Raw genomic sequence first — 9,271 nt, forward strand, 5'->3', positions numbered from 1 at the left:
TGGGCCTGTCCCACCACGTCACCTCTGTGCCTCTTGCTCTCTCCACTTGTTCATTCATTCCATGTTTTAATAGCTCTTTCCCAGCACCCCGAAACAGCCCTCCCAGCACCCACCCGCATACCCCCATGGTCACCCACAATGCTGGGCACCCCACATCCACGCTCCTTTCTGTTCTTTTATTTTTGTAGTAAACTCTGGAGGTGGCTATTGGGAATCGTGGGGAGCTGGTGGGGAGGGGAGCCCTCCTGGGCGGGGGCTGGGGGCGGGATTATTGCTCTGAGCACCCTGTCCCCAGGGGGCCTGTGTAGAGAGGGTGTCAGGACTGGGCCGGCACAGGGGACACACGGCCACACGAACACACAGGTCACAGCACGGAGGTGGGGGCGGGCAGGGGAGGCTGGGCGCCATATTGCACTTTGGGAGTGGGGCCAGGTGGGGACCCCCTCAAACTGGAGCCTGGGGAGGAGGCTGGAGGCCATCGTGTTCCCTCGCCCCTCTGGAGGGGGAGGTGAGACCCCCAACCTGGGGTTGAGGAAGAAGAATGGGGCAGCCATGTGTCCGGCCCTGGAAGGGGCTGAGGGCTGGTCCCTGGCCTCTGGCAGGACATCTTGGGCAGACCAGACAATGGAAGAGGCTGCACAGGCAGTGACCCTGGTCCCTGCCCCAGCAGAATCCATCACCCCACACCGGCTCAGCTGCCCAGCCCCCCTTTGCCTGCCTTGGCCTTGGGGGGCACAGGGAGGCCCTCATCGCCCTCACTGTCAGAGCTGCAGCCGCTGACATCTGTGATCTCCAACTCAGAGTCGCTGTCCTCCTTCCCTCCCAGTGCAGCCTCTGGACCCCCAGCCCCTGGCAGTGCCAGGCGGGGGGCTGCTGCTAGGCCCGAGGGGCGCTCAGGGCCCAGGCCCTCCCCTGCGGCAGCCAGAAGGGGTGCAACGGTGGGGCCTGCCCCTGCTGAGGGCAGGTGGCCCAGGGAGCTGGCCAGAGGGTTGGGGTAGAAGTGAGGGGGGTAGAGAGAAGGGGGCAGCTTGGGGAAGGGGCCGGCAAGGTAGGGGTTAAAGTTCCAGGGATACTCTGGGAAGGCTCGGCTGTAAGGACCCAGCAGGCCAGGGGGCTTGGAATAGCCGGTGGCACCTAGAGGGCACAGGGGATGCGTCAGGCTGAGCCACTGCTCCACAGTCACGGCTGCCTGCTTGGGCCACCAACCTGTATTTCGCCTGCACGGTTCTCCCCATTGTCCCTCCCACACCTGTCTCCCCACCCTCACGAGGCTTCCCCATCTCCGTCTCCCCCACTCTCCCCATTCCTTTAGTGCCCCAGAAAGCCCTTCTCCAGCCCACCCGCCTTTCCAGTCTCCCTCCTCCCTGCGAATCCTTCTCTAGCTTAAAAGACACACACCCCAGCCTTGCCCGGCCTCCTTCCCGCATCCTGTCTCCATCTTTGCCTATCTTCCCTCCAACACGTGCAGCGTCCCCTCTTCCCCGCAGCCCTCGAGCCCCGGCCCTTACCCGAGCTCAGGAATGGGAAAGGGCTGTCCAGACGCAGTTTGTCCGTCTCGGGGGTGAACAGGGGCGCCCGGGCACCAGGCTCTCCCAGGCGTGGGGCAGAGAACAGGGTCTGCAGGGCCTGGAGAGGGAGGTGAGGGAGGCAGTGCTGCTCAGACTGGCCGCCCCCTCCGCAGGGCTCCATGGCTGGGGGACACCAAATGCCCCAGTTCTGAGACCCCAGCACCCTAACTCACCTCAGGGGTGAGGGGAGGAGCATCTGGCCCAGGGCCCCCCCCAAAGGGACCAGGGGTCAGCAAGAGCGGGGAGCCGGTGGTGGCCGCCGCCACGTCCAGTAGCGGGTAATTGACGAGCACGACTTTGCTGAAGTTGAACTTGTAGGTGAACCTCTTCCCTTTGGTCTTGTGCAGAATGCGCTTGTTGTAGTAGTAGCTGCGGGGACAGAAGGCGGGCAGGGGTGAAAGGAGAGCCGGGCCCACGCTCCGCCAGCCACAGCACAGCTGGGGAGACAGGCTCAGAAGCCCCCTGACCAAGGAAGGGGTGAGGCAGGGGCTGGGGTCGTGCTGTGGCTCCAAAGCCCAGAGACGGGTCCTGCCTCCTCGCCTGCCTTCCACTCGAGGAAGTGCTTACACCCCTGGAGGGCCCTGCGAGTGATCGAAAGGGATTCTGCCCGGGGAAGCCCAGGAAAAGCTCCCGGGGGCGGAGCCCGGAGGGACAATGAGGGGACAAGGGGCGAGGCCACGGCCCTCACCGCAGGGCCCGGCTCAGCTTGTCGTAGTTCATGTGGGGCTTGCACTTGCGGATGCCCCAGAGCCGGGCCACCTCGTCGGGGTCCTTGATGACGAATTCCCCGTAGTCCCCCTGCCAGGCGATGACACCCTGGTACTCCTCCTTCTGCAGCAGCTCCAGGATGAAGTGCCACAGCTGGATCTGCCTCGAGCCAGGGGACGACTCCGGCTTGTAGGCCCAATCCGGGAAGGCAAACCCTGGGGACAGGAGGCAGGGAAGTGGCCCCTGCTTGGAACCGGGGAGGCACCCAGCTCTCCCCCTGATAAGCAGCTGCCCAGCCTCAGGCATCTTTAGGGACCTCATTCCCACCCGCCATACCCCACAAACTGTCCCAACAATGGGAGAGAATCCAGCATCAGGTCCCTATCTTGGCACAACTCTCCCAGGTTCAGTGTCCTGGGTGCAGGGTAGGAGGCCCCAGTTTCCTGCGTCCTGGACTGTGGGGAGGAGCTGGGAAGAGCCAGCCTGCAGGGGAGGCACCCTCCACAGCATTAGCTCTTCTCTCCATTGCACACCCACTCCTGCCCTGGCCTGCCCCAGAGGTCTCTAGTCCCTCCTGCATTCTCACCAGCCCCGATTCCTGTGCCACCCCCCTGCTCAACCTCTTCCCCAAAGCTCCCCCCACCAGCTGACCCCACCCTGGCACATCCAGGCTGGGCCTGTGTGAACACTTAGCAACATCTGTCACCTATTTATGCTTTTCACGCCCCTGGGCACCCTCCCTGCGTTTGTGCCGTCGGTCTGAGAGCAGTGTGCCTGCAGACACCCACAGTAAGCAACGTGTCACACCGACTTCCACTCACCCTTGAGGGACATCAGCTACACCCTGGGACACATGCACCAGACTGGCACACTCCTGGGGCACAACACACCAACACCATGCACCACCAAAGCAGACACACCAGAGAGACACCCAACACTACACACCCATCCAACACACACAACTACACACCTCCTGGGCCCCTCAGAACTGTACACACGACAAGACGTTCAGGACCCCAAAGACCCAAATAAGACAGAGTGTGGTGGAGACAGAAGGTGAGGCAGCATCAGGACACGTGTCACCCTGACAGGCCCACGCAGGGCGACACCACGAAAGAACAGCGCCTACCTACCCACAGACACCCCCACACTGTAACACCCACAGCTCACTCAGCATCCCACGGTCCACACTCGGCATCCCGCGCCCCGTTGTCCAAATATGCCCAGACACAGGGGGAATGGGTGTGCTTGCTCACCCCTAAACCCCACCGTCCAGAAAGCCCTAGGCCCTGGGTCCCACCTCTGTACTCACTCCAGGGCCACATCCTTTGCCCCCGTCTCTTTCCTCAGAGACCCCAGACCCCAGCATGAAAACAGAAGGCAGAATTGGACCATGAAGAGCTGAGAGCCGAGAGAGAAAGGGAAGGAGGTCAGCAAAGGATGCAACGCCGAGCTGGGAGACCGGCCTGTATCCACCTGCTGTGTGACCCAGGACAGTTCCTTGCCCTCTCTGGCTTATTAGAATTTCAGAGCAAGGTCTGGCCCAGACTGCCTGGTGTATAAACGTGGGTACTAACACCTCCCTGCCTGAGGCCAAGGAAGGCCAAGCAGCTTCCTCCCCAAAGGGAGAGTTTTTTTCTCAACTCCATTTTGGGTATTTCTCACCTCAGACCACAGGGCTCCATCAACATGGCAGCTCTGGCACATTCCACACACAGAACACATCCTAGTGGGGAGGCGACTATCACAGACACATCCACACGACTCAAAAGATGACAACGCAACTGGCCGCACGCATGCAGGTACACAACCCAACCCAGAATCACCACCTGTCCTCAGATGCACGTCCTCAAATGTGTGGTACCTGTTAAGACACACATCCAACTAGAGAGAGACCTAAAAGCTCAGCACAAAGACTCACATTGTGACAGGCAGCCCCCAATACTGTCACACTCAGTGACACACAGATGCAAGAAATCCTCACACACACACCAACACAAGCAGCCCAACCCAGATGCCCAAGGGCCACCCACCCTCACAGCACCAAGACATCCATTAGGAATGCCACACACCATGCGACAGGCCGGTAAGGACCAGGCGAAGGGTCTTTACCCCACCGAGGCAGGTGCACACCTGGCAAGCTGGCAGACACCCCCCCAGTCCTAAAATGTAGACACACTACACATCCCAAAGAAACATGACACACCCAGCCCAGAGCCACTGAGGTAGCCTCAGCTGTGCACGCACAAGGAGGCACACCAGCTCACACGAACACAGACACACGCTCCCAGTGTGACCCCTTCCTCCAGAAACACTCAAGTGACACTCCACGGCCCCAAATAACCAGGCACAGGTCTCAGTCTGCACAAACATACAGAAGTGTGTGCACACGCACACACACACAACCCATCTGTGGGGCATGTGACTTGGGCTCAAATGCACACCCAGCCGGTCTTACTGTCCACATGCCCATTCCTGAATGTCCACTTCTGAGCAAGCCGTCCTCTCTCCCAGGGCTCCGGCTGGCTGGGCCAGGTCACCAAGTCCCCCTGTCTGGATGGTCCCATCTGTCCATCTGTCTACCAGCACCTGGCCTAGTGGCCCCTCTGGTCCCCATCCTTGCTCCATCAGTGCCTGTTGGTCTCCAGTCCCCCCGCTACTCTCTGCCCGCAGGTCCTGGGTGACGCAGGCTGAGATGTGCACAGCAGATACCCTAGGACCTCAGGCGCCTGAACCCTTGTCCCTCTCGGGCCTCAATCCCGACCTCACCCACCCTCCCAAAGACCCTCACATCCCAGCAGGCAGGTGGCAGGGACATCTGACTGAAGTTTTTAGCCAAGTTTTTCATTAAGGGATTGGATTCAGGGGACTCTGACAGAGACCCAGGAGGCAGAGGGAGGGGAGTGAGAGATCAGAAAGGAGGGGCTGCTGGGAAGGCCCGAGGTCTGGGAAATGGGGGGGATGCAGGCCAGTTACCGGGGGTCCAGAGAGCCGGCAGGGCAGGCGGGGCGAAGAGGAGGTCGGAGACGCAGCTACAGTCCATGGTGGAGCCGGCCCTGCAGAGAGGCCGGGACAGACACGCGGGGACAGGACGGGGCGGGTGGGAGAGACAGAGAGGGGTCAGTGCCGAGACCCTGCCCAGCCTGACGCCCGCACCCTCTCCCCCACATCTCAGCCCTCCCTGGCACCCCTCTGCCCCTTGTGCTGGTCCCACTCCAGACCCTGTGCCACCGAGCCTTCCCTCCCGCCGCGCCTTGGCAGCCCCTTACTCTGCCTCGGTCACTAGGCGCAGGGTGCTCCCAGCCTCCCCCCTCGCTCCTCGCCTCTCGCTCGCTCACACTCGCTGGCTCTGGCGCCCGCCCGCCCCACACCGTCTCTGCCGCTGTCTCCCTGTCCCCCTCTCGCGCCTGACCTCTCCCTCGGTGCGTCTCTGGGTCTCCCTCTGTCTCTCTCTGTGGCTGCCCCAGATTTATCTCACTCAGCCTCACCCCCACCCCGGCCCCCCAGCTGACCCCCAGGCTGGTCCGTCCAGCCCCTCGAAGCCCCGCGCTCTCATCTGTCTGCCCAGAGCTGGCCAGAACCTGGTGCCGCCCAACGGGCTGGGAGGGGACAGGCCCAGCCCCCAGCGCCCGCATGTGCACTCCCACGGACACCCCGCCTTCAACCTGCGGCTCACGGCGCAACCTGAGGACTCCTGCCACTCGGACCTGCTTCCCCAGTTGCCTCTTCCTCCTTAGAGCTGCCTCCCCTCGCAGACAGGTCCTCCCTCTCAGACCCCCACTCCCTCAGACAGCCCTCTCCTCAGACACGTCCCCCTAAGATACCGCATCCCCTCCTCGCCCTCTCAGCACCTTTCCCCTTCCTGACAGCCCTTCCCCCTCACACACCACCCCAGGCACCCCTCCCCTTACACACAGCAGCTCCGAATACTCTCAAATACACCAATCCTCTTAGACACCCCACTGCTCCCCAAAGATCCTACACACCACTCAGAAACCCACAGACACTCTGCTCCCCCATAAACCCCACCTCAGCCCTTGGACACCAGACAGGACTTGTCAGCCCATTTGCCCCAGACGTGTCCAGTCTCCCACGGACACCCTCGCCGGGCCCCTACGGCCCAGTGTCTACTGGGGTTCCTCCCCCACGTCCCCCTGCAGCGCTCAGGCCTCTGGGGGCCAGTCCCACCCCCACCTCATCTGCCCCTGGGGTCTCCTCTATTCCCACACCCCCACCTGCCCAACTTTCTGTCTCCCCCTTTCTCTCTCCTCACTCGGCCCCTCTTTTTTCTCCTGTCTCCTCCCATCATCTCTCCCATTTTCCTGTCTCTCCTCTCCCCGTGTCTCCCCTCACCTGGGGGGTCTCCCTCCCTGTCACTGTCTCCATCTCTCGGTCTCTCCCTCGCTCAATCTCTGCTGTTTCTCTGTGCTCCACGCCCGCCCCTGTCTCTTCTCCACGTCTGTCCCCGCATCCCTCTGTCTCTCCCCCTCTCCCCAGTTCCTCCATCTCTGTCTCCCTCCCCATCTCTCCCCTCCTCGCGGACTCGCCCATCTCGGGGTCTCTGCGCCCCCATCCCGGGCTCGGCCTCCATCCCCTCCCGTCCGTCTCCCCACCTCGCGCCATCACCCCGACTCCCGACTCGGCGCCTCCCGTCCACCTCTCCCCCCTCCGCTCCCGGCCCCTCCCGCCCCCTCCGCCTGTCGCCCCCCCTGGCCCCTCTCATTTCCGTGTTGGTTTTGATTTCTCTTCCCGACGCTTTCAACTCCCCGCCGCCTCCTCCGGACACGTTATAACGAGGAGCCGTGGGATCGGCGCTCCAGGCCCTGCTCCCACGCTCCCCCCGCGTCTCTCCTCGTCTCTGCCGTCTCGCGGTCTCTGCCTGCCGCCTCTCCCGTCTCTGTCTCCCGCCTCCGTCCTGTCAGGCCCACCGGGGCTGGGTCCCTGCTCCCTCCCTTCTGTCCCCTTCCCTGCTTTTTTGCCCTGAGTGTCCGGGTTTGAAGCCCCGTGTCTCTGGGTCCCCATTTCTCTGTCTCTGGGTCGTGCCCCCCAGTCTCTGTGTCTCCACTTCTCTCTCTCTCATGTCTCTGGTTCCACGTCTCTCTGCTCCTTGTCTCTGTCTCTGTTTCCTCGGCTCCATCTGTCTCTGGGTCTCTGTTTCCGTCCCATGTCCATCTCTTGGGGCCCCTTTGATCTCGCCCTGCCCCTGGCGCCCCCCTGGCCCCATTGATCACTGATCGACCGATGGAGGGAGCGGGGCCTGTGGGGCCGGGGCTGTGGGCCGGGCAGGGGCCAGCGGGACAGCCACACAGAGGGACAGACAGACAGACAGCCCAGCCAGGGTGGCTGTGGAGGGGGAGCTGCTGCACCCCCTGCGGCTCCCCACCGGCCTGCGCTGTGCGGATGGGGACTCCGGGCAAGCTTTAATTTTTAATTTTATTTTGCTTCCTCCACCCCCCACCCCCACCTCCACCGCCCGCAGCCACGGCACCGACTGTGTGTGCGTGTGCGTGTGCGTGTGCACGCGGCAGTGGAGGGGCCGCGCAGGCCGGGCTGCCTCCCTCCCATCCCTGCCAAGCAGCTGCACAGACCCACACACCACAGGCACACACCCCGCACGGCCACACAACACAACACAGGCACATCAGCAAAGCAACACCCACACAGTCACACAACACAGACATGTGTCAGCAAAGCAACACACACGTCACACAACACACCACATAGGTCAACAAAGTGACACACACCACACTGTCACACAACACACCACACAGACACATATCAGCAAAGCAACACCCACACAGTCACACAACACATCACAGACACATGTCAACAAAGCAATGCACACACTATCATACAACACAACACACAGACACATGTCAACAAAGCAACACACACAACATCACACACAACATACCACACAGATGTGTGATGCACGAGTCAACAAAACCCTATGCACAAAGACTGTTAGAACCAACACACATCACATAGACCCACACAGCAATCAGACACGGATACCCCATGTCAACACAACACACACACGGTATGTCAAAACAGTCACACACACATCATGATCACAGACATTCATGCAGAAACAAAGACACAGTTATGCACAGATAATTCAGTCCCACATAAACAAAGACCCACAATCACAAGTCACAGACATACACTAACAGACACAGTTACACACCAAGGTCCACACCAATGCAGATAAACAGCCCTACAGTGACCCAGGCACATGCACCAGCACAGCCAGTCACACAAGTGACATACAAGCAGAGTCACACAGGCAAGCACTAGAGACCCTGTGAGCACATGTGCTGCGTCATGCGGGGGGACAGCGATGCACACACACCAGCTCACACATCCCAACTCACACACACACACACACACACGGGTGTGTCTGAGCAGTGGCACACTCAGACCTTCTGGCCATCTGGGTGAGGGGCTGGGTTGGGACAGGGGTGGACACTCAGAGGGGACCCCACCTGGGACCCCACTGCTCCTGCCGCCATCTGCCCAGTCGGCAGCCTGTCCATCCACCCACCCGCTTTTCTCGAGCATGTCTCATGTGTGAGGTGTACATGTCTCTGCGTGTGTGCACATGAGTGTGGGCTGTGCACTGTCTCAGGCCTGCTTCTGGTGCTGTCTCTCCAGAGACAAGTCTCCTGGCCTCTCTCAGACCCCACTGGGTATCAGTGTCTCTCTCACTGAGGGTCTTGCAGCCCCATCTCTCTGTCTGCCTCTATCTCCAAATATCTGTTCCCCAGTGTCTCTGTTTCTTGTCTCTGTCTCCGGGCGTCTCTGTCCTTCTCTGTCTCTCCCTGTCTCTCTTCGCCTCCCATCACTGGGGCCCCCTGGGCCGGGGTTTAACCAGTTGTTTTGATTTCTCTAAGCTGCTCCGGCGGCCTCGGGAGCCGCCTCGGGCCTCACACACCCCCATCCAGCCCCTTCATCCCTCACCCTGCCCCCCCAGCTCCCCTTAACACAATCTGCAC

General features: G+C 61.3%; 1 protein-coding gene across 1 annotated transcript; it reads right to left on the reverse strand.

The window, feature by feature from the left end:
* Nucleotides 1-677: 677 nt before the first annotated feature.
* On the reverse strand, nucleotides 678-5,319 carry ERFL (ETS repressor factor like; the record flags this gene model as incomplete). Its single annotated transcript, XM_081118610.1, has 5 exons — nucleotides 678-1,134; nucleotides 1,509-1,626; nucleotides 1,742-1,937; nucleotides 2,257-2,491; nucleotides 5,253-5,319. 5 exons carry the CDS (start codon nucleotides 5,317-5,319, stop codon nucleotides 692-694), a joined length of 1,059 nt encoding a protein of 352 aa, XP_080974736.1. The 3' UTR covers nucleotides 678-691.
* Nucleotides 5,320-9,271: the final 3,952 nt, after the last annotated feature.

The sequence above is a fragment of the Miniopterus schreibersii genome (assembly GCF_964146895.1).
Source record: "Miniopterus schreibersii genome assembly, chromosome: 18".
Classification (NCBI taxonomy): Eukaryota; Metazoa; Chordata; class Mammalia; order Chiroptera; family Miniopteridae; genus Miniopterus; species Miniopterus schreibersii.